The 24,431-nt window shown below is 37.4% G+C and overlaps 2 protein-coding genes and 1 long non-coding RNA gene across 3 annotated transcripts in view; all 3 read right to left on the bottom strand.

The window, feature by feature from the left end:
• Positions 1-566: 566 nt before the first annotated feature.
• On the bottom strand, positions 567-10,943 carry mtif2 (mitochondrial translational initiation factor 2). The gene is made up of 14 exons (XM_082189925.1): positions 10,807-10,943; positions 10,044-10,191; positions 9,742-9,874; positions 8,857-9,028; positions 8,601-8,761; positions 7,651-7,827; positions 7,339-7,478; positions 5,848-5,972; positions 5,542-5,746; positions 4,427-4,679; positions 3,566-3,706; positions 3,138-3,302; positions 1,049-1,189; positions 567-950 (listed from the first exon to the last, which is right to left on the bottom strand). Exons 2-14 carry the CDS (start codon positions 10,179-10,181, stop codon positions 778-780), a joined length of 2,124 nt encoding a protein of 707 aa, XP_082046051.1. The 5' UTR covers positions 10,182-10,191; positions 10,807-10,943; the 3' UTR covers positions 567-777.
• Positions 1,281-3,131, bottom strand: LOC309513889. Its single transcript, XR_014211550.1, has 2 exons — positions 2,628-3,131; positions 1,281-1,904 (listed from the first exon to the last, which is right to left on the bottom strand). It is a non-coding gene; the product is annotated as an uncharacterized lncRNA (long non-coding RNA).
• A 722-nt stretch (positions 10,944-11,665) lies between the features above and the next one.
• Positions 11,666-24,431, bottom strand: part of ccdc88aa (coiled-coil domain containing 88Aa) — a 30,268-nt gene continuing 17,502 nt past the window's right edge. Inside the window, exons 16-26 of the mRNA XM_082190146.1 lie at positions 24,280-24,426; positions 23,470-23,747; positions 21,627-21,770; positions 20,739-20,925; positions 20,355-20,500; positions 17,444-17,536; positions 16,865-17,244; positions 15,587-15,670; positions 15,151-15,333; positions 13,888-13,953; positions 11,666-13,800 (exon numbers count right to left, since the gene is read on the bottom strand). Coding sequence (XP_082046272.1) covers positions 13,091-13,800; positions 13,888-13,953; positions 15,151-15,333; positions 15,587-15,670; positions 16,865-17,244; positions 17,444-17,536; positions 20,355-20,500; positions 20,739-20,925; positions 21,627-21,770; positions 23,470-23,747; positions 24,280-24,426 — 2,418 coding nt within the window. The 3' untranslated portion in view covers positions 11,666-13,090. The remainder of the gene's footprint in view (positions 13,801-13,887; positions 13,954-15,150; positions 15,334-15,586; positions 15,671-16,864; positions 17,245-17,443; positions 17,537-20,354; positions 20,501-20,738; positions 20,926-21,626; positions 21,771-23,469; positions 23,748-24,279; positions 24,427-24,431) is intronic.

Raw genomic sequence — 24,431 nt, 5'->3', positions numbered from 1 at the left:
AGTGAATTTTCAAAAGGCTTTTAAAAGAGCCTATAGTCGGAGCAGACCTAATATAAAGTGGTAGCATATTCCATAGCTTAGGGGCAACTACAGCAAAAGCCCTATCACTCCATTGCTTATATTTTGTGCGTGGTACAGACAGCACAATTCCTTTCTCAGCAGATCTTAAAGATCTAGAGGGCTTATGGACCTCAAGAAGTTCGGAAAGATATGATGGAGCTAGTCCATTTAAGCTCTTATAGGCATAGACTAGCATTTTAAAATCAACTATCTCGAATGGTCAACCAGCCCAGGGAGGCCAAAACAGGAGAGATATGATCATATTTACGGGTCCCTGTCAAAAGTCTGGCTGCAGCATTTTGTACCTAATAATCCTTTAGGTGAGTGTATATATTTTATATAGATATATATATTTTCCATCTTGATTTGATCCTTTAAGTGGGTTAAAGTACTGTTTAATGTATTATGAAAGCTCTATTGTGGGATAAAGGTTGAAAGATTTACTTTGTAAAAAAAAGCCACCATGAAAATCATACCTTTCAAAGAACAAATTTTGAAAACATGACTCTTCCTCATTTTTTATTTACATTATAAAACACATTATGTACACTTAGTTCAGTCCTTATATGGAGAGTCAAAATGAAGTCAATCAAATTTTCCTGTTTTTTTTTTTTATTATCTGTTGGTGAAGGTGTAGGATTGCTATAGCAAATTTAGTTACAGCTTTTGCATTCTCATGTATACAGTACAGTATACTGATGCGCCAATCACAGTCCCTTAAAATCCTGGATCCCAAGATATTTTCTGTTTCAACTCAGATTCGCTGTAACAAACAATTTCATCCCCAGGTTTGTATTGTAGCTCCTCATTATCTAAAGAAAGGCCACAATCCATGCCTGTCTTCACTGTCTGAACATCATCCTTCAGATGTTTCATTGTTGTCAGGGATCCTGAAGGAGGAAACAAATGCATGGAGAAATCAATTCAAACAGCATGCATTTAACATGTCATAATCATGGCATTTATCAGTACTGATGCATTGGTTTACCTTCCCAGAGAATCTCTCTCCCTCGAATAAGTCTAAATTTCATCTTTTTGTCCAGAAGGCCCTTCTGAACTCTACAGCCAGCCACTGAGATCTTCTTTTTCCCGACCGTCACATCAAACGTGGCCAGAACTGAGGCCTCGCCTGAAGCGTGAGGGGAAAAGAAACATTCAAGGGCAATAAAAGACAAATAACCTCTTTTTCATATATATATATATATATATATATATATATATATATATAAAACGCACTAGTTTGTTTTAGTCATTGACTTATCAGCAGAACTTTGACATTCACATCACAGAAGTATTTTTGACTAATTGATCATGCTTTCAGTTACAAATGTGTCTGTTGCACTTGCATCTCCATTTAACACATTTTATGATATTTAAATCTCATTTTACAGGTCAAAATCAGTGCAAGAAAATCTGTAGATTACATATGAGCCTGGGCATCAGGGAAAAATGACTGGTGAAGTCCATCCACAAATGTTGGCTTAGTCATTTCATGAGCTAAAGAATCAACCCTTAACCGTCTGGTTGTGTTCCGGTCATTTTGACCCGAAATAAGGTTTTCTTTTTACCGAAAATGCTAGTTAATGTTATCTCATTGGACTAAAACTTACTGACACCGGGTAAAAGAATGACACAGTCAGGTGCCAGAAGTAAAAACTCCATTCAATTTCTCCATAAGGAAATACATTTTTAACAATAACTTATAATTCTTTAAAGACAGACCTGCTGTGAGCTTCAAGGTTGTTAATTTGCTTCTGTTGAAGCTGTTAGCCCGCATCATTTAAAAACTTTTTTCAAAATAATCGTGGTTAACAGCGTAATTCGTGGTGAAAAACTACATTAACCTAGCCTGGTTAAAACCAGACCATTCTCAGTAGTAACTGAGTTATGGTCTGGCAAAGCTTCATTAATAACTCATTTCCAAAGGGGCGTCACCAACGGACGTCGCTCAAATGCCTCTGGGCGCAATTGGATAGACCTAAAACCAATCAGAGCGATCGTCATCGTGTAAAGCCATATGCTGCGTCCCAATTCACAAGTTACACTACGCCATAAAAGTATGTACTCTTTTTGTGAAGAAAAGGTATTTACTTTTGAATGTGTAGCAAAAAAGTAGGCAAGCTTTGGGACATACTACTTCGTCATCTTTATCGGACGGATCTGTCGCGTGCGTCCTGTCACGTAAACTGCCCTGTCAATCATCTGGTCACATTTAAAATCCTCTATTAAATCTAATTACATTTCCTACCGTTTCGGAGAGAAATGTAGTAGCACGTTCATCTGCCAGTGGGTCTTTCATGGAGACTGTCCTCATGTGTTTGCAATTAATATAATAATGCATTTAAAAGTTGCTGCGCTTCACCAACGGACGTCGCTCAAATGCCTCTGGGCACAATTGGATAGACCTAAAACCAATCAGAGCGATCGTCATCGTGTAAAGCCCGCCCCAAGGTTTCTGATTGGTGCCGCGATTTCGAGGGATTAGAAATGGGCTCTTTGCCAGACTACTTGCAGAGCAAATCTAAATTTGCCGGAAGTTGTCTGGGTTTTCCCAGGCTAACATTAACCATAATGCTGTACAGAAATTTCCACCAATCAAAGAGCAAAATGCACCAAAAGAGTTTGTGATGTTATGATTCACCTCGTGGCTGGTTGGCTTGAATCATAGCTTATAATGGTTTAACAAAGACATGTTTTGTATTTCTTTTTGGAGCCGATTGATCGTAGGCCTCATTGATCTGAGTTTATGTGCCTTCGTTTGTATTTTGTGATGTGAATAAGCTTGAGTGATTTTTTTTACTCAAACACTGAGGTGCATAAGCTCAGAGCATATGCTCAATCATTTCAAAAAGGAAGTACAAAACATGTCTCAATTGAAAGCAAACAAGTTGACAAAAATATTAAATCCAGTATTTGGTAATAATAATATCATAATGAGAGATTGACAAGCAATTTAAAAGGCTGGTCATTTTTGACCCGGTACATCAAATAATGTACGTAAATGATTTTTAGCACATGATTTTAATAGAACAAAGTTCAATGTTAAAATCAACGTGTAATATTAAAGTTAAACTCACCAATGATATTTTCTTCTGTGGTTGGAGACAGTTTGCTGCTCAAGTCGTCTTTGAGTTCGTCTATGAGTTTGTAGATGACTCTGTGTAATCGTAAGGGAATGTCCTTCTTAGCAGCCATTTGCTGAATCGATTTATTTGCATCAACATTGAACCCATATATGATGCCTGACCAATGATGGAGAAAAAGAGAAAATACAAGAAAATGACCAAGTCTGACACTTTAACAAGGCAAACAAATAATGACAACAGTAGCAGGCAATTCAAGGGCTCTAAATGAGTGGTTCTCAACCTTTTAGACTTCAAGGCCTACCAGTGTTGTATATGTGAACTTATATATACATACATACATACATATATACATACAATATATATACATATATATTTATATATAAAATTAACGAGTTAATGCACACCGCCAACTTGCCTACCTGAGAACGTCTCCGCCAAGGTGATGTCTTTTTCTGATATGTCGCCCACACCAAAATGTACCACATCCAACTGACACTGGTCACCAGCATCATAACTTTCCAGGATGTTCAAAATAGCCTCCACTGAGCCGTCAACATCACCTAAATAATCAGACGAGTGCAGCCGGTCACAATATATTCTTAGCATTCTGAATAAAATAATACAGGGAGGAACTTCATTTTGTCCATCATGATATAATATAACCGGTAAGTCACAGTGAAATAGAAGGTAACACTTTATTTTAACGGTCCACATTAGACATTCTACTAACTATAAGTAACTTTGCAACTACATGTAAGCTCTCATTAGAGTATTAGTAGACTGTTAGGTTAGGGTTAGTAGAATAAGTTGACATGTAGTTGCGAAGTTACTTATAGTTAGTAGAATCAATGTCTAATCAAAATAAAGTGTTAGCATAATTTTTTATCAAAATGTCATCTTTCAGTAAAACAACATATGATGGTCTTCTCCAATCATTTAGTCAGGTTAAACCCTCCTACGTTCTTACAATCAACCTCAAGTTTACATTCAGATCTGCCTCTATCCAAACAATGGATTGAATAATGGATCGAATTCAATAATCCGTTTCACTCGGATGTACGTCTGTACACTATGGAAGATTTGTCGCTGCTTTCATTAATGTTTCCCACCAATTCAACTTTGTTGCATTTCAGAGACTGAGAAATGTATTACATTTTTCATGAAAATAATTTAGGCAATATATAAACTGTGCACAATAAAGGTTATTTAGAATTAAAAATATATTTTTCACTTGCTCTTATTGTCAACAGCCCTGGTGAAATGAAGGATCATCATCTCACCTTTGATGATCACGGGCAGCGTGAGTTCCTCCATGTCAGTTTTCTCACTGGCCCGGTGGGTGAGTTTGTGTTTGTTGGCCCGGTACATGGCCGCCCTCCTCTGTCTCCAGGAGAGATGGGCCATGCTCTCCCGCTCTCTCTTGTAGCTGTCGTCATGCTGCTTCTGCTTGGCTTCGATGACCTGCTGCTCTTCTTTCAGCTTGTCCTGCTCTTCCATGTAGCTGCGCCACTCCACCACCTCACGGGCCCTTTGCTAAGAGGACAAACCATGTGAACTATGCCAGTGTGGAGGTTAGCCAGCCATTACATCTATCATTTACAATACCAGTCAAAAGTTTGCAATCATTAAGATCTTTTAAATGTTTTTGAAAGGAGACTCTTAAGGTCACCAAGGCTGTATTTATTTGATTAAAAATACAGTAAAACTGTAATATTGTGAAATATTATTACAATTTTAATCAACGGTTTTCTATGTAATTTATTCCTGTGATGGCAAAGCTTAAGTCTTTAGCATCATTACTCTAGTCTTCAGTGTCACATGACCCTTCAGAAATCATTGTAATATCCTGATTTGCTGCTCAAGAAGCAATATTATCAATGTTGAAAACAGTTGCGCTGCTTAATATTTTTGTAGAAACTATGATACACTACCATTCAGAAGTTTAGGGTAAGTAAAATAAAAAAAGGAAAGAAATACTTTTATTCATAAATAATGCATTAGAATGATTAAATGTGACAGTAAAGACATTTATAATGATACAAAAGATTTCTATTTCAAATAAATGCTGTTCTTTTGAACTTTCTATTCATCAAATAATCCTCAAAATAAACTGTTTTCAACTGATCAGCAAATCAGCATATTAGAATGTTTTTTAAAGGATCATGTGACACTGACTGGAGTAATGATGAAAACATATTAAAATAGAAAACCGTTCTTTTAAATTGTAATAATATTTTACAATAAACATGGTTAGCATAAGATACTTTTTTTCCGATACATGATTAAAAAAATCGTAATCATTCCAAACTTTTGACCGGTAGTGTATAACATTTAAGATAAAAAAAGCTACAAAAGTGTAGAATATGGCTCTTTAAAAACACAAGCTTAAGGATACCTCTGATTCCACCTCCAGGATCTCCTCACCAGCAGAGGGAAGATCTTTCCAACCCACGATCTCCACAGCGATGCTGGGCCCGGCCTCACACACAGCCTGATCGTGTTCATCAAACATGAAGCGCACTTTAGCCCAGCACTTTCCTGCCACCAGCGTACAGCCCTTCCTCAGAGTGCCACGCTGGATGATGGCCGTGGTAACAGGCCTGTGAAACACAACAGCTGATGTGACTGATGCCTGGATGGCAGTGACATGAGTGTAGTTCTTATTAATCTCTGACGCTGTAAGGACAGGGTTTACACTCACCCTTTGCCTTTGTCTGTGCGGCTCTCGATGACCGTCCCTTCTACCAGGCCTGTGGGGTCACCCCTCAGCTCCAGGACCTCTGCCAGTGCCACCGTGGCTTCAGCCAGCTCTAATAGATTGTCCCCCTGCAGAGAAATTACACTAAATGCTGCCATGTTCACATATAATAATTCCAATATCATGTGATGAGGTACTACCGTCACACAACTACATATGGATTGGAGAGTGAGCAAAATAAACCCAGACAAACCCCCGGACACCCCAAAAATATTTAGACACCTAAGCCACAGCAAAAAAGGATAAATGTTATTGCATTAGACGCTAAAATATATCAAAAGTGGCATTGCATATATTCATGCAAGATGTTTTACAAAAAGAGGTTTCTTGGGTTTTACATGATAAAAAATGTATACTGTTCCAAATGAAGACAAATGCTTGGACACTTTCTGGTTGTCACATGTTATAAGAACACCTTATATAGAACAACTACAGCTGTGGTTACTCTGCTAGAACTAACTTCATACATTTACAAGCAATCACCTTGACAGTTGGTTAACCGTCACAGCAAAAATGGCTCAAAAAGGTGAAATGATTTCTGAGAGAAGCTCGTACAGCATTTGCTTAAGATGCTGCTAGGTTTGATATTTTGCAATTATGTGACATTTTATCCAGTGACATTAAAACATTTTAAAGGCCCACTGAAGTGCCTTGAAACACGCCAGCATTATTCAATGCGTTGACGTAATTTCTGAAACAGGAAGAGAGGGCGGGACATGTCAAATAGCCCCTCCCCTTTTTAAAAACAGTCAATAGCGTTTAGTTTATATCACAGCTCGTTCAGAGCCGCTGAGCTCGGTAAAGCCACAGTTTCCTCCTAATCTCTAACCGTTTCTCCTCTAATGACTTCCATATCGCTTTAAAATACAGCATTCTGTAGAGAATGGCTCCGATATGTTTTGTGGTCTGCGTCGACTCGCGCATATGATCCGCTCTGTGCTGTCGTGTCTCTGGACCGGAGCAGACTGTGTGTGTGCTGTGGCGGTTCACGTGACACTAACGTGAAACCAGACTTCATTCTTACCAATGGAAAACATATTTACACATTCCCTATTTAGTGCACTGTGTTATGTAGAAAATAGTACATGTGTGAACAAATGACCGCCGCAGCTTTAGCATCTATTTATAATATAGGGGGCGGAGCTTCAGATTCTAGAGAGCATTTGATTGGACGGAAAATCTGATGAGAAGCTGAAGTACAGAATGATGTCATCAAAATCATTGATCCATATAGTTTGAAGTGAGAGACTGTAAGTTTTTAATGCTTATATCTATATTAATGCGTATTTTGTCATTGTTTTGGAGCCCACTAGCTTATAGATAACAGTAAGGCTAACATGTTCATACTAAAAGCCAAAAAACGTCAATTTTGAATTCATGGGGACTTCAAGCGTGGCATAAGAGAAGTTCAAATATAAGGCAGGACCACTGTACCTTTAATGCGGACACATGGATGGCCTGTATTTCCCCACCAAACTCCTCACAGACTACATCATGTCCTACAAGCTCCTCTTTCACACGGTGGGGGTCAGCCTGAGGTTTATCACATTTATTCACAGCGACAACGATCGGCACTGCAGATAAAAACACACACTGAATCTTCATACACACAATAAACAAAACAACTCCAGCTGGATCTCAAAATGTATTTTATATATATAAAATAATGTAAAGCTAGTCCAAAATTAATAAATGAATGAATATAAATATTAATTAATTAATAAAAAATAAAATAATTGCGACTACCTTTGGCTTTTTTAGCATGCTGTATGGACTCAATTGTCTGTTTCATCACACCGTCATCGGCTGCCACCACCAGGATGACGATGTCAGTGACCATGGCTCCACGCGCCCGCATGGCAGAAAACGCTGCATGACCAGGTGTGTCCAGAAAAGTGATCTTTTCACCCGAGGGCAGCTGAACTGAACAGGACACAGACTCATTTTATCACAAGTCCTTTACTTGGAAGTACAGAGGATACCAAACATGGCATTTGTCTGAAAGAAAGTACATACTGTAATCTTGGGAAAGAATTGCTTGTTTTCACAGGAAATCTGCATTTCGTCTTTAAGTTTAACCCTCAGAGACCCAAGCATTAATATTCATGATCATTCATGATTCATTATTTTTTTTACATCCTTAAAGTCACCATGAATCCAAAATGTACCATTCTTATTTTTTAGCCAAAATTCAATCTGTTTATCATTCATATGGATTAGTTTTACGATCTCTATATGAACTTTTTGAAGCGTCAAAGTGGTAGTTGCGTAGCTGTCAATAAAGGGACAGTAATCTCTCAGATTTCATCAAAAGGATCTTCATCTGTGTTCTGAAGATGAACTAAAGTCTTATGGGTTTGGAACGACATGAGGGGGGGAGTAATTAATGACAGAATTTTTGGGTGAACTATCCCTTTAAGCCTTTTCCCATCACTAAATACTTAGTCAAATAATAACTTTGTAAATACATTATTTGTTTTTGTGTGACTTTAGCAAGCTGTGGCAGTTAATGTTCAATTCTTTCCCCACCAAAACTGTTGTGACAAAATTCAGTGTCAGCTTATTTTTCACCCATATTTAGTGAAAACAAGGTATTATTTAATTGCTTTATACAAACATTGAAATTTGGCAACACTGGGTCTCTGAGAATAATCAGAAAATGTTAAATGGCAGTGATATGTTGTTGAGTTCAGTACCCCGGAACGCTCCGATGTGTTGCGTGATTCCTCCCGCCTCCTGAGCAGCGATCTGACTCTTCCTCAGGCTGTCCAGAAGAGTGGTCTTTCCATGGTCTACATGACCCATGATGGTCACCACTGGAGCTCGAGGGACTAACTGAGCGGGATCTGGGGGAGGCCTGACAATTTAAACAGGTTTTAGGAATTTATGAAAATTATACATGTAGAAAATTATACAAAAGTCAGACAGCTGTATTATTAATATCGTCCTCACGTTTTCTGGATATCTTTGTTTTCTCTGACTTTGGTTTCAACCAGTTTGGCCCATTTGTGTTTCATTCCCGATCTCTTTACTGCCTCTTTTATCCATTTCTCCTCCAGTAGTGTGTCGGGCTCCAACTCGTCCAGATCGACTTCTGTGTTGAGCAGGGCTTCATAGACGTGATCTAAAGAGGGGAAAATATACAGATATAACCTCTGTGATCACCATTTGGGGACATTCAGAAAAAGAAATTAAATTGCACTAAATTGATCAAAAGTCTCAGTAAAGACTTTTACAATGTTACAAAATGTTTTATTTTATTTTTTAAATGCTGTTTCTATTCTGTTTCTAAACTTTCTATTCATCTGAAAAAATGCATCACTCTTTCTACAGAAGTATTAAGCAGCACAACTTCAACATTGACAATAATAATTTAAAAAAAAATCTTGAGCAGCAAATCAATGTATTATAATGATTTCTGAAGGATCATGTGACACTGAAGACTGCAGTAATGATGCTGAAAATTCACCTTAGCCATCACAGGAATAAGTTACATTTTAAAATATATTCAAATAGAAAACAGTTATTATAAATGGTAATAATATTTCACAATATTACTGTTATTACTGTATTTTTTTTTATTATTTCAATAAATGCAGCCTTGGTGGTTATTCCAAACCTTTGACCTCCAGAGTATTAAAAAAGAAAGCAGTTCGTAAAAACTAATAATATTTCACAAGATCACTGTTTTTTGTGTATTTTTCATCAAACAAACACAGGCTTACTGAGCATAAGAGACTTCATTTTTAAAAACATGTTGTCATGACGTATATATATATATAGCTTGAAGAGACAGAAACTCGATCATAAGCTCATGTGATTTAGATCACCACTCACCAATGTCTTTATTCATGGCCTTGGCGAGTTCAGCCACAGTCATCCTCTGTTTGATCTCCACCTCCTGCTTCTGTTGTTTCTCTGGCTTCACTGGTTTCGATTTGAACTTCTCACCTTTGAATTGGCCCTTATTCTACAGTAAAACAAACGCAACATGTTCTGCTCACCACATGCACACAAGGCATCCAAACAATCTGCTTTGTGCTGGAATCTGGAATCATAAATTAATCTTGTGATCTGCATGGGACTGCTGTGACCCTTCTGATAAGCATTAGTGAAGGGTTCAACATTTTGAGGCTGACCTGTTTTGCAGCCAGGTGTCGGACCTGAAGACAGGAGGACGACGGGGGTCCAGGGACCCAGGCAGGGGGAAGACGTGGACTCCCATGATGCCAACAGGACAACGCAGTCCTGCCAATCAAGCCTGCTATCCGCTTCATTGCAGATTTTCTAATAAAAAAAAAAAAGCTTTGCAGTTCATATTCGAACAATGAATATGAAAATATAGCACTGATCCAGGACAAGGTCAGTACAATACAATTAACAATTGCACTATATCTTAGAAGACAAAACACTTTTAAAATGATGAGAGGTATCATGCATAGCAGTATTAGTTAAATAACTTGTAATAACATGCAAATATAAAACAAATTAATCTAATACTAAAGTTGATTACTCACTTGTACTTTGATACCATGGTTCATAGATGCTATAATACCATGAAAGTTGGATAAATGCAATGGTACTGAATGATTACTATATTTATTTGTCATTTTATTTACATGGTACACGAGCCAAATTAAAGAACACCATGTTGTATTACCATGGCAGGCTACATGACAAATATATGTTCAAATAAAATGGTATGGAAAATGTCATCATCATCACCATCTTCTTCATAAAAACGTGGTAATACCAAGGTAATTGTTGTATCTTTCCATATATCTATAATGCTGACATTATTATATTACAGTAACGTTAGCTCAAGGCAGATTACCAAATTATTTTCCTGCATGTGAGAAACTTACTTACAAAAACTTACTAAACAAGAGAAAATACACTCACCGCTGAATTCATTCAGTATACAGACTTGAAAGCAGAGACGAGAAGATAAAATCAGTTTAAGCAAATATTTCAAGTCAGATGTCATTTCTGCTGTATGGGCGCCGCCATGACAGTGTATCCCACAATGTATTGCGCAGACTGCAGTTCATACACACACACACACACACACACACACACACACACACACAAACACGCGGTGGCGACAAAATCCACAGAGTCCGTAGAGCTCCAAAAACACAGTCATATAGACATAGAATAAGCGTAAAAAATTAACTGTAAACATGCATAAAATGCTCAGAAACATTTGTAATAAAACATGTGTAATACCCAACACTTGTATATTTTTTAACATTACATACATCATCTTTATATTTCATATCTTGTCTATTGTGTACATGTAGGCTACATCTTATTTATCTTGTAGGCCTAGCCTATTTATATGCGTTTTATATTTATTTATAACAACTTTTTCTGTGTACTGGACGCTACACCAAGACAGTTAACTTCTGTATTAGCATATAGCTATCAATCTCATTCTGATTCTGAAACCATTGTATACTTTATTTTATTAAACTTTTTTAATTATTTGAAAATGTGAGTCAATATGTATTTATTTTAATGTTACCAATGCTTTGGCAATGCAAAACCTTCAACCATGTCAAAATTGCTACTTTTCTCAGCGCTGCTCCGGACTAACCAATCACAGTCTCGCGAGATTAATGTTTGTTTGTTTGTTTGTTTCTACTCGGTGGATTTCTATTTGTACTTCAGATACAATCAAAATGTGTCCAATATACTGACATTTAAATGAGGGTTTCTGAACCACCAAACGCCCCTAAAACCACATTTTGTCTTGCAGTAAAGTTGTTTTTTATTTAATCAAAAATCATAATTTTTTTATTTATGTTTCAAATCACTTCTGCTAACAAATGCAGGAAACAAGAACACAAAGCACCACAATATGAGCAAGCAAAACTGCAGTTTTCATAATTTAGAAGGAAAACATGATACAATTAGATAAAAAGCTAAATACACAGGTACTCTTGAGATATTTACTGGTTTTAACAAATACTAGGTGCATTTATGCTAAAAAATAAACAACAAAACACAGACACACTATTCTGCAGGATAGGAAAAATGACTGTAATATACAGTAGTCAGAACAAATGAGCCACAGCAGTTTTGATGCTACATGCACAGAGGGACTCTTGTATTTGTTTTGTTTTTTATTTTACTTTCATGCAATTTGTAATTTGAAAAAAAGTGAACATAGAATAATTTAACACATGAAATGCAAACAATACAAAATTAAAAAAGAAAGAAAAAAAGAGATACAAAATAAGGAAGGAAAAAAATAAATAGGCCTAAGTGTCAACCAAACCAAGACAAACTAAGAGTCGTAGTTAAGGATTGTTCAAAGAAAAGGATTGTTTGGATTGTCACATTTCCGGGTTTCTCAGAAGCGGTCAAAAGTGGTCATAGTTGGGTAAACTTCTATAGCGGTGAATGAGAGACTGCATTACACATATTTTTTGTGTTCCCATTTGCTCAAATAGCAAAAGAAAAACTCGTGTTTTCACGACTTTCAAAAAAAAAAGGGGAAAAAAAGAGGGCGATTGATAACGGCGATCAGAAGAGAGAAGGATGTAATTTTTACCATCACTCCCAAAGCTGCTGCATTAGAAACGCCCTCACAGCAGCGTTTACGTTCTCGTAATTTGATGCAAAGGTAATATAATACAAAGTATAGTGTTATAAATGTACATAAACCAAGATATGGTGCAAAAAAAGTCTCCATATAAGTTCTTGTTTTTAATATTTAGAAGCAATATCACACAAGCAAGAGTAATTTTTTGTTACTGAATGAATCAGCTGTTTTGAACGAATTGTTTGAATGATTCAATGACTAACTAGTTAAGACAATGGTTTGCTGCCACCTACTGGCTGAGGGAAAAAGATTGAATGCTGTTTTTGTTTTCAGTCATGAATAGTTTTGGTTAAATAGACAGAATGCCTTTATAAACCGACTATTAAGAGAGAAATATGAGTTAACATTGTAAATATAACAGATATACAGTAATTGAGGTCGCATTGCAAACAATGTTTTTGCAAATCTGGGGGTGGGGGCCACGACTGTCTTTTTGAAACAGGCCTCTGAATTGCAAAGGCCCATAATGTTTTCAAATTGATAAAATGGAATGTTTCCTTAACGTTCACCAATTTTAATTTTTTATTTTTTTACATTCAAAAATTACATTTTCAAAAACGTTCAGGCAAAACATTCTTAGACCATATTTTTGTTAGCTGGGCTGGTACTTGACTCACTGAAAATTGTGTTTGTAAAAACTGAATCTATGGTGAATTCTGAATCAAAAAGGTGCTCCGGTTTGAGGTCTTCCTCTTCCAAGACGAGGCTTCCTTTTAAAACCTCGTCACTGTGGTCAGGTTGAACCATATGAGGATCAGCAGCGTTCTTACTTGACACCGATCCCACTGACACTGTGCTAAGGACACTGGCACGGCGACTGTTGCCCTCTGATGTGGAGATGACACAGCTAGCGCGGGGTAAAGTGGACAGAGCCTGGCCTGATTTGGGGCTTCGCATTGGAGTGGCAAAGCAGTTCAAACACCCTGATACAGAGGAGGACTTCCCTTGCGTCTCGAGAGCAGTTTTAGGATCAGACTCTGTACTTTGCACGCTCTGAGTTTTATACAGTCCAATGTTTGCTTTGTCCAGCTTTTGAGCTGAACGATCTCCAGTGGATCTCCCACTGCTCGACCTCCGTACTGCACTCCCAGAGGAGCAGTAACCCTGCCTGAGCTCCTCGTGGTTGGGCCGGGCTGGTGAAGGCGAGTCACTGAATCGTTGCCGGTTGGACGGGAATGGATCTGGAAGGGTGCTGCTATCACTGGACCAGGTCTCGTTCTCCAGGCTCACGCTAAACTCACCACTGCTCGCACTCGGGGCACGACTCGATTTGCCATTCAGGCCTGCTGAACATGTCAATTAGAGGACGTTATAGCTCAATAGGATCATAAAACTCTCAGAAAGTTATTTTTGGTCTACCAATAAATTCTTACCATGATCTTGGCTTTCTGTGCCATTTGCAAGACTTGGTGGAATTGTGTCTCCTTGAAAATCTTTACCTGGAGGGACAAATGTGTAAACACACAGTTAGGCCTGTTTACACCGGGTATTAAGATGCGTTTTGGTCGATCGGATCACAAGTGGACGATGCTAAATACAGGTGTAAACGGGGTCTAAAACGTTTTGAGCTTGTCCACTTTCGACCACTTCCAGAGCTAGTCGAAAACGCATTTGACCGGATTGCTTTTATAGTGTAAACGCTCATGTGGATGAATGCGTTCGAACAGCCACAAAAGACCGCCTAATCTCCGCATCCTGACCTAGTGCGTAAACATTATGGGAAGAGTGCTAGACAGACGGGATTTAAATTTTGGCTGGAGACCCAAGATTGGTTTGAAGATGAAAAATATACCAAGCACAATTTTCTAACACGCAGAGACGAAAGCTGCTGCATTACGCATGTTTTTCTGTCATCTCCTTTCGGTTCATAAGTAAATTTCGCTAGCTTATTTCATCCATAAGATCGAAAGATCTAAAAAAACAACAACATACATTTACCCTCCCATAGACCCTCCCCTCGAAGAAATCAGGACAGAAGTGGTTGAAAGTGGACAAAAAAGACGGATTAAAACACCAGGTGTAAACAGGAATGTCTCCCTCATCTACTTGTGATCCGATTGACCAAAACGCATCTTAATACCACGTGTAAACAGGGCCTCAGATACTCTAGAATCATGCACTGTATTCCACTTACTCTTAAGACACACCTATCCAAAGAATAATGACTTGAGACTTTTATTTTGCAAAGCATTGAAGCACCAAAGCAGTGAAATGGTGCTAAGGTGTTATTGGTTAGAAAAATGTTGCTATGTGGTGGCGAAGGTAATAATGTTGCTTGGTTGTTTTGGTGATTGCCAAGGTATTGCTTTGCAGTGGTTTTTTAGCATGTTGCTATGTAGTTGCTATGATGTTCTGGGTTGCCAATGTGTTCGTATTCAGTTGCTAAAGTGTTCTGAGTGGTTTTTAGCATGTTGCTATGTGGTCTTATGTCTTATGATCTTTTTGTCCCTTGGCTCTCACATGCAAGTCTGATCACTTGTGGCAGTAGTTATGCACCAAAATACTTTTAGGGGTAGGGTTGAGTTTGTTTAGATCACTAATAAGTATGAGCAATAGTAATAGTGGGGCTTGTCACAAACACCATTAATGCCAGATGAACTGCAAATATCAATGTGATATGCACAGCTTTGACTTACAACCTTGATTATGGATTGTTGTATGATTGTCTATGGAAGAGTAGGGTTGAAATGATGATGATGATGTGGAGTGTTTTTTTGAAATGGAAATGGTGTGCTGCATTATTTGCTCTTCTAGCTGATCTTCCTGCTGCCCAGAGTCCTCATCCGAACATCCCTCTGTTTGCAGCAGGTCATTCATTGCTGAGATGAAACATGAGAAGAGATGAAAATGAAGATGGCATCATGAGATGACATTGAGGCAGCATTTGTCCTAAGGGAGTTAAACCATTTATCTTGCATTATACTTTTCTCTTTCTCTGAAGAATAAAAGGCTTTAATCATAGGTATGATATTATGGCTGATGCAAAGATCATTAAAGCATCATGTGTAAAAATAAAAAGCAATGACAGGGAAGGCACAGCCATAACAGGAAAGACAGGATGTGAGGTCTTACACAGAGCTCGGCGGAAGAGAGACTTGACTTTGTCTTTATCCTTTGGTTTGTTACGCTTAACATGAAACTTTTTCAGGGAGCAGACTTGGTCATCACAATGGAAAACATGAAGACAGAAAATGAGGGAGGAAAAACATGACAATACAAATGTTTGTGACTGTTTTCATAGGAAAGAAGGAAATTCTTGTGTAAGAAAGAACATGAAAATCACAAAACAACCACAGTCACACATATATTTTTTTTTACTACTTACTTGGAATGTTAAAACATTTAGTTAATTCTTAAATCTGATATATATATATATATATATATATATATATATATATATATATATATATATATATATATATATATATGTGTGTGTGTGTGTGTGTGTGTGTGTGTGTGTGTGTGTACTTGGGGTGTAACAATACCCTCCTATCACGATTCGATACATATCATATTCGATACTGAACTCATGATACGACATTTTTGCGATACTCCAAGTCATATGATAAAAGGTTAACAAAAAATGTACTGGTGATTTAAAATGGTAAATTTGGTATTACATTGTGGGTGTAAATAAATAGGCTTGGATGTGGTGCTGGTAACCCAATGCACAGGACAATGGTGACACCAGAATAAAAATATTGATGATTCTGAAGCTAAAAATACTGAATTATTTCAGATGAATATGCTTGCACTCTGTCACTGACTAGATATATTTAAAATAATGTAGGCTATTATTTTTTTATAATTTAAAAAAACTTTTTACTGGTAACATAAGACATTTGGCATTATCAGGACCCACAAATATTCCCCCATTGCATTATTATACATTATATTAAACATTACATATAGTAGTTTAATGTAGTACTGACACTAAAACTCTGTAAACTTGAATTTTTTTCACACAGAAATTTTCATTTTGGGTGAAATTGTCACTATCCACGATACTTTTGTATATATTTTGACACAATATATTGTTACACCCCTATATACTGTATATATATATACATATATAAAGATCACTGTTAGTTTATATTAGCTTATGCATTAGCTAATGTTAATAAATTAGACCTTATTGTAAAGTGTTACCGACATATTTGTGTTGAACAGTGTGGAAAAAGAATGGAGGACCAAAGACGTGAAATGAATCAGGAACCATACATCAAATAACTGCATAAAAGTTTAATTAGAGTAACTCCTCTCGAAGTGTTCTGTGGTGCCAAGGGTTTTGGGTTTAGAAGTTGAGGAGTTTTCTAAAAAGCAGAAGTGATTTGTGGGGTGAGTTACTACCATTTGCTTGGCTGCTCCATGCTATCCTGTTCTCACTCTCCTGACCTTGGGATGTTGGGACGAAGGGTTTGCGCATGATTAAATGGCTTGTTTCTGGATGTTCCTGGCTGGAATGATTGGACTCTGACAGTTTCGTGTAACTGAGGTGATACTCACTGCTGCTCCTCTTGGGGGACAGGGTGTCACCATTAGGGGAGTTGGGAGCGGATTCCTCCGAGCCCTGGGAACCCACGAAGGAGCCGTTGTCATGGCAGCGCAGGTCATCCAGACCCTCGCATGACTCGGAGCGGAGCTGGGGAGTTGGAGAACAAACGTGCTCCTGATCACGAGCCCTCGTCTTCATCAACTTCCTCATCTTCAGCGTTATCCAGTTGCCCCGTCTTTATTGAGTAACCGTTTGAGGAAAGACAGAAAACATGATAAATAAAAACATAATCTTGATTTTTTTTTATATATACACACACACACACACACACACACACACACACACACACACACACACACACACACACACACACACACACACACACACACACACACACAAAAAGCCTCTCTTAACATCACATAATGAGACGGTACCTGCGAGGAGGCGATGGGTCATAGAACTTGTACTGATCCATGATTTTCTCCTCCAGCTTTTCCTTCTGCCTTCTGAGTTCATTCAGTTTGTCTCTGTCAAAACAACAGTGCAGTTATTAGGGCGCTTACATGCCATAAACATCTGTACTGTGCTCTAGGGGTTTCACAACTACTGATTTTTGCTAGTCGACTAGTTTTGCATAACAGTCGACGACTAGTCGACTAGTCGTTAAATTATTTATTCATTAAATTGACGCATTAACGCATTGTTAAGGAAGACAGAGGAAGGAGTTCTGGTGAATTATTGGAAATGTATGTTTGAAATTCAGAAATAACATCATAAATAAATTCATCAGTTATTCTTGTGTAAATACAAAAACAGCAGCATTCATTTAAAACATTCTTGTAATTAAAACATTCTTGTTATGAACTGCCACACCACGCGCATCAGCGAACGTTGCAGATAAACATTCCCACATGGCTATAGCCTCAGACAATAAAATTGTCAACATCACGACATATTTTTTGCATATAGTTTTAACTGTGCATTTTTCATTGCATCTTTAAGCAAATATCATTTAAGCATATAGGCCGATACAAGTTTGATGTAGGTTATACTGAACCACTATATTTTTGTATCACCTGCGACACACTGGCTGCGTGGCGTGACCGTCTCAGCTTAACAGGTCGGAGTTTGCACACTGCCTGCGTGAGACACGCGATTCAGGCGCGGCTCGAACCGCTAGAGCGCAGAACAGCGGAGTTTGTATGGACCGAAGTGCATGCCTGAGCTTGTGTTTTCGGTTAAGCTGCGTTGCTTTGACATTGTGGAAAATAGAATAATAGAAACAAAATGTATTAGTCTTTTTACCCGTTATTATCAATCTAAATTAATCTCGTTTTTAATTTAAATGAATCTCGTTTTTAATTTAACTTAATTTCGTTTTTCTTTATTTAAATTTCGTTTTTTCTTTATTTAAATTTCGTTTTTCTTTTTTAAATTTCGTTTTTTCTTTATTTAAATTTCGTTTTTTCTTTATTTAAATTTCATTTGTTTTATTTAGCCTAAATTTCGTTTTTTCTTTATTTAAATTTTGTTTTTTCTTTATTTAAATTTCGTTTTTCTTTTTTTAAATCTACCCTTTAGCCTACTGTGTCAGTAATTTGTTAGTCAGAAAAATATTAGACAACCTTAAAAGTATCTAACAGACCTGTGTGTGTGCGTTTTATATCACCAGTGCAGTGTCCGTTCTCGAAGCCCTGCCCGTGTGAGGTGCGCCATTTCCCACTCGCGCTGTTCTGTAGTTTACTAAATGTTTATTAATTCTGAATGTGTCCCGTTTTGCGTGTCCATCTATATTGCACCAAATGCGACACTGCACTCCATGACCTTGACCGTTTTGGACGCATAGGTACCTCAGCGCCTGACGCCATTTTGTTTTCCGACTAGTCGATTAGGGCCGACAGCGCCGACTAGTGGTTGTGACAGTCGACTAGTCGGCTAGTCGACTAGTTGATGAAACCCCTACTGTGCTCTAATGTTCTTTTTCACTTTTGACACCCAATTGTACACATTCACAACAATATTCAATGGGCCTGTGAATTTTTAAGTTGTTTGTGATTTACAGGATAAGGATTTCTACAAATACTTTTTTATTCTACATAATAAAATCTAACATTATTTTATTCTACCCAATAAAATGTTTCAGAGCTTGACATAACTAGAAAAAAATGCACAAGGTGTTTTAAGATTTTTATTAATCTGCACGACTATGCAAGGTTTGGAAATTACACTTTTAAAATTAGGCTTCCTCATATATCCACGTTTTCCAAGAATGTGTGAATATGTGTTATTTATTTTAGTATTACTATTCAAGTTTTATAGATGCTATTGTTGTTTTTCCTTCATAATTTGTATTAGTTTTAATATTAGTATTTTAATATTTAGTATTAGTTTTTTTTGTCATTTTTATTAGCTTTTTATAAAGAATATGTAGCGTTTCCATAATTTTTTTATTTCAGTTTTAGTCGTTTTAGTACATCAACTAAATTAACTGTATATTCTGGCAATAGTTTTATTTCAGTTACATTTAAGTTAATTTTAAGTACCGAACTCTATTTTTACAGTTTTTGTTTTGTTAACTATGATAACCCTGGTGGGAATCCTCGTTCTTTAGAAATAAAAAAATAGCTGTTGAGGGATAAATTAAAATAAGAAATATCTTGAATGTTAGTAGTTTTAGCTTATTTTAATGCTTGTTTTGTCCTATTTTAAGTCATACTGTCCCCTGGTTGAGAATCACTGCTCTAAAGTGAGGGTTGGGTTTTTCTTAAATTCTCATATTTTACATTTAATTATGTTGTTTATTGTAGAAGAATAATAAAAAAATGTCCACATGGCATATGCTGAATAGAAATATTTACAACACTGGTTACTAAATGTCTCTTGAATTTCGATGGGTTCATGCTCTTGTTAATTCACTACATAAATCATATAGTGGTCAGACAGCACAAACCATGTTTATCTGCAAATCAACCCATATTTCTTGTCATCTGGGTTGTATTTTTTGACCTTGCATAGTTTTGTTTATGGTTTTCTAGGATGAGGGAATGGCGAACAATCTCCCCATATCGGCATCTGTGTAATTTGATTGGCTTCAACCAAGCGACACATGAATTTGCACTAAAATGCCACAGACCTTACGCACAGACTTTAATATCAACAACAAAAGATATGGGAATTGTTTTGTCTTCCCATTAAAACGTTTTTTTATTGGGTTATCCTAAGCATTAATAACCTTGATCATTTGATAATCACTGCTTTGCAGATTTGCCAGAATATTAACAAACTGCCTTTAACTGATTTCTACGCTGCATTCATGAACACTTCTACCAAATAAATGTTTCTCACATATATTGTCTCTGTTCCACATGGAACAGGTCCTTGTTCTCCATAGTCTGATCTAGCAGGGTCCGGTTCTGCAGCATCAGGCTCTGGATCTGGTCCAACAAGTGGCGGTTCTCTTCCTCCAAGTTCCCCTTCAGTTGGGTCAGCAACTGAACAGATGCACAATAGGAGGTGATTCATCAAGGACTTCAATTATTTAATCAGTAGCTTTGTTTAAGAAGCAACAAAGTTAGGATGATGGCAAGACTTTGTCTAGTTGCTTCCAGCACTAACCAGCATAAACCAGCCTGGACAATAATGTTCTGCAGGTATGTAAAAGATGGAAGTAAAATGGTCTAAAAACATTCTGATCTGTTTGAATGGCGATGCCTAATGGCTGATATATACCTCACACTGGTTGGTCAGTTTTATAGTGGCGATCTCCAGCTGCTGGTTCTGCTCTTTGAGTTTGGACAGCTTTGACTCCAGCTGTGTCTGCTCCAGTTTGCTGGAGTTCAACTGGCTCTTCATGCTCTTGTGCTCGACCTGAAGTCCCTCATTCTCTGCCAACAGCTTCTGGTAGGTCTGATTCATCCTGGGCAGAGGGAAAGGCACAATGTTTGGTGCCACTAATAATAGAAGACATCTTAATTTATCTCTACATGACCAGGAATGGAGGAGTTTTCCAAAATGTTCAAGCCATGTCACCATTGTTTTCACCATGTTTTCATATGCTTTCTGTTCTTAGGATGTTTAGTTTGTATGTTCTTGTTTCCTGGGGGAAATGATGGCTCTATTTCCAACGACATCACAATGTCCTTGATGTACAATATCACTACTGGTATTTATGAACAACAGAAGAACTAGGGAGCTGATTGAGACGCACCCCTTGGTTCTCATGTGCTACAATGTTCCTGGTTATAGATTACATTCACGTAATCTACATTTGAATTAGAATTTACGTACATTCTATTTATTCTACTTACTACACTTGCGATATTGTCATTATCATGTGACCTTCCAGCATGAGTTGCGTCTGTACACTTTAGAATCTCACTCGAAGTAGAAGGTCATCCGGGGACTTTTTGCCAACTGTTTTTCGAATACTATGTTTTCGGACATACTACTACATACATACTGTTGGCGTACGAATATTTTATAGTAGGGAAGTATTTGATTTCGGATGCAGTGATAATGTTTGCCATTTAGACACAAGTGAGCCGCTTAACATTTAATGTGACAGCTGTTTTCGGAACTTGGTGGTGTACACCAAGGAAACAAACACGCATCACTTACCAGTCTTTCTCGTCTCGGAGTCTTTGGCACTCTGCTGTTGTGTCCCTGTTCGTGGATATTTCATTCTGCATCTTCTGCTGTTCTTCTCTGAGAGCTCTCTCTAACCCCTCCAGCTGAGCGCGTTGTTGAAGTAGCGTGTTGTACCTGTAGATGTAAACGTGTCATAGACTGGCACTTGCTCATTTAAAGCAGCATTTAAACATCCACATACATAGATACATACATATACATATATACCACAAAAAGTGTAAAAAACGTTTAATGCGTCACAGAGGCAATAATAAATGTATTTAAAGGGGTGGTATAATGCCCTTTTCACAAGATGTAAAATATATCTATGATGTCCCCAGAGTGTGTGTGTGAAGTTTTAGCGCAAAATACCCCACAGATATTTTTATATAGCAAGTTAAAGTTGTCAATTTTTGAGGGTTTGCAAAAACGCACCGTTTTGTGCCTGGCCCTTTAAATGCAAATGAGCTGCTGCAGAGGGCGGGGTTTCAAGAGCTCGTGTCTGTTAGCAGCTGCTGTTACCTCACGGAGACACACTAAAATATCAGAAACTGTTCTGCATTTAATGTTAAACGGAGTCAGATAAGGATGGAGAGACTCAAGAAGAAGTGACAACATGTAGAATGCAACAGGACGTCTCTGAATGGTTAGTTGATGAATTTATGTTGCTGATGTGGAGTTAACTATCTTCAATTAGGATATTCTGTCATGATAAATCTATAAATCGCTTGAATAGGAACTGTTGTGAGATGCACACAGAGTGACTTTCTATTGCATGTGAAAAGATGGATGCTAAAGTTTGAGCTTACTCACAAATGTACTCTTATACAACAACTTTTCCTCTTCTCAACATGGACTGCGTGTTCCCGGGGGCGGGGTTTATGTAAATTCTAGGGTTAGTGATGTCACTAACCCGAGAGGAATGTCGTGTAGTCCCAACCAGCCATTTGTTGTAGTCCTTTTCTTTAAAAGCAAATATCTCCCTTTGCTTTGAACTTTGAGCGTTGTAACTTTGCAGATGTTGTTTATGCTCAAACAGCAACATTACACACTAACTAAAGTTAGAAAAGTGAAATCACACTCAACCACCCCTTTAATGCTTTTGTGTGTCATTATCCACCTTATTTTGCAACACAGAAGTAGGAGAGACTTCCGATTCATTAGCAGCTATAGGTACCCAGTTAACAAAAATGTTCATAGACCGTTTTGCTAAAGTTCCCATTAAGTTATGGAAAAGTTATTCCTGAATCTTCTTTGAACATTCAAAATGTCAGGTTTTAAATGACATTTTTCTTGGTTATTGCGAACGTTAAGGGAATGTTACTTTTAAATGTTCTCCAAACATTCTTAAACAAATAGTGTCATTTAAAAAAAAAATTAAGTAAAACGTTTCAGAAAAGAAAAAAACATTCCATGACCGATGTATAAAATGTTTTTGTGCTAACTTTTTGAGAATGTTATTGAAGACCAGATAACTTTAAATGAACGTTCTATTAACGTTACTGAAATAATGTTTGTTCATAACTTTGAGAGAATCTTGCCAGAACGTTAGCCAAAATTCTGAAACATTTCCTGTTAGCTGGGTAAACAACTAGAAGAATAACAAAGTGCAGTAAACTGTAAAACTGTTGCTTCAGTGGGCAACCAGTCTTGGGCTACAGGGTGACATGGTTGCGATAATATCAGGCAGAATAATGGACTGTTTTTGTATGTCTAAAGTACCTGGAAGCAGTTCACACTAGAAGCCTTGCACATTCAAGTTATCGTTATACAGAACTTTGAATGAATATCATATCCTGGGACTGTTAAGACATCTTATGGTATGTGTACTAACCTGTCCTCCAGTGATCTGTGCTCTATCTCCAGGGTTCGGTGACTGTTCTCCATTGTTGAGTACCTGTGGGACAGCACCTCCAACTCTGCTGCCTGTCTCTCGTGCAGGACGCTCAATCTCTCATGGTCCCGGAGAAGAAGTTCATTAACGGTGCGCAGATCTTCTCTTTCTCGTACCACACCTTCCCTCTCAGCCTCAGAACTCTGCCGTTCCCGCTGAAGCCGTTCATTATGAGCCATCAGAGAGGAATTCTGGGAAGATAAAGTTGACTTCTCTACCTATGAGAGATTGAGGAGGACAAAGATAGGCCGATGACTGATTACATCTAAAATGGTCTCCACTTAAACCTTTAATATTTTATTATAGCATTCAACTGGTTGGGGTTGGTAAGATTTTTAAATGTTTTTGAAAGAAGTCTCTTCTGCTCACTAAGGCTGCATTTATTTGCTCAAAAATACAATAAAAACTGTAATATTGTGAAATATTTTTACAATTTAAAATAACTGTTTTCTATTTTATTATATTTCATAATGTCATTTATTCCTGTGATGCAAAGCTGTATTTTCAGCATCATTACTCCAGTCTTCAGTGTCACATTATCCTTTAGAAATCATTCTGATATGCTGATTTGGTGCTTAAGAAACATTTCTTATCATTATTCTTATTACATTTCTTATTTATGCTGAAAACAATTGTGCTGCTTAATATTTTTGTGGAAACAGTGACTCATTTTTTCAGCATTCTTTGACGAATAGAAAGTTTTATAATACCTATATTGCATATAAGCATTCCTAATTTACTGTGACTTACCTGCAGCTGTGCATTTTGTGTCTGCAGTGCTGTATTGTTCTCCTGCAAGGAAGCCGTCTGCTGTTGCAATGCAATTATTTGTGCCTGCAACCCATCTGACTGCGCCTGCAAGGTCTGCAGTTGTGTTTGCAATGCCTGTTTCTCAGCCTGTA

The sequence above is a fragment of the Leuciscus leuciscus genome (assembly GCF_965113295.1).
Source record: "Leuciscus leuciscus genome assembly, chromosome: 14".
NCBI classification, from domain to species: Eukaryota; Metazoa; Chordata; class Actinopteri; order Cypriniformes; family Leuciscidae; genus Leuciscus; species Leuciscus leuciscus.
This window is presented reverse-complemented; position numbering and strand designations above follow the sequence as displayed.

Bases quoted from the DNA above. Each gene is read 5' to 3' on its own strand.
- mtif2 (XM_082189925.1), bottom strand. From the start codon at position 10,181: ATGAAGCGGATAGCAGGCTTGATTGGCAGGACTGCGTTGTCCTGTTGG. The intron at 7,828-8,600 runs GTACTGAACTCA...TGTCCTGTTCAG, and splicing joins ACACATCGGAGCGTTCCGGG to TTCAGCTGCCCTCGGGTGAA. The intron at 5,973-7,338 runs GTACAGTGGTCC...ATTTCTCTGCAG, and splicing joins TCCATGTGTCCGCATTAAAG to GGGGACAATCTATTAGAGCT.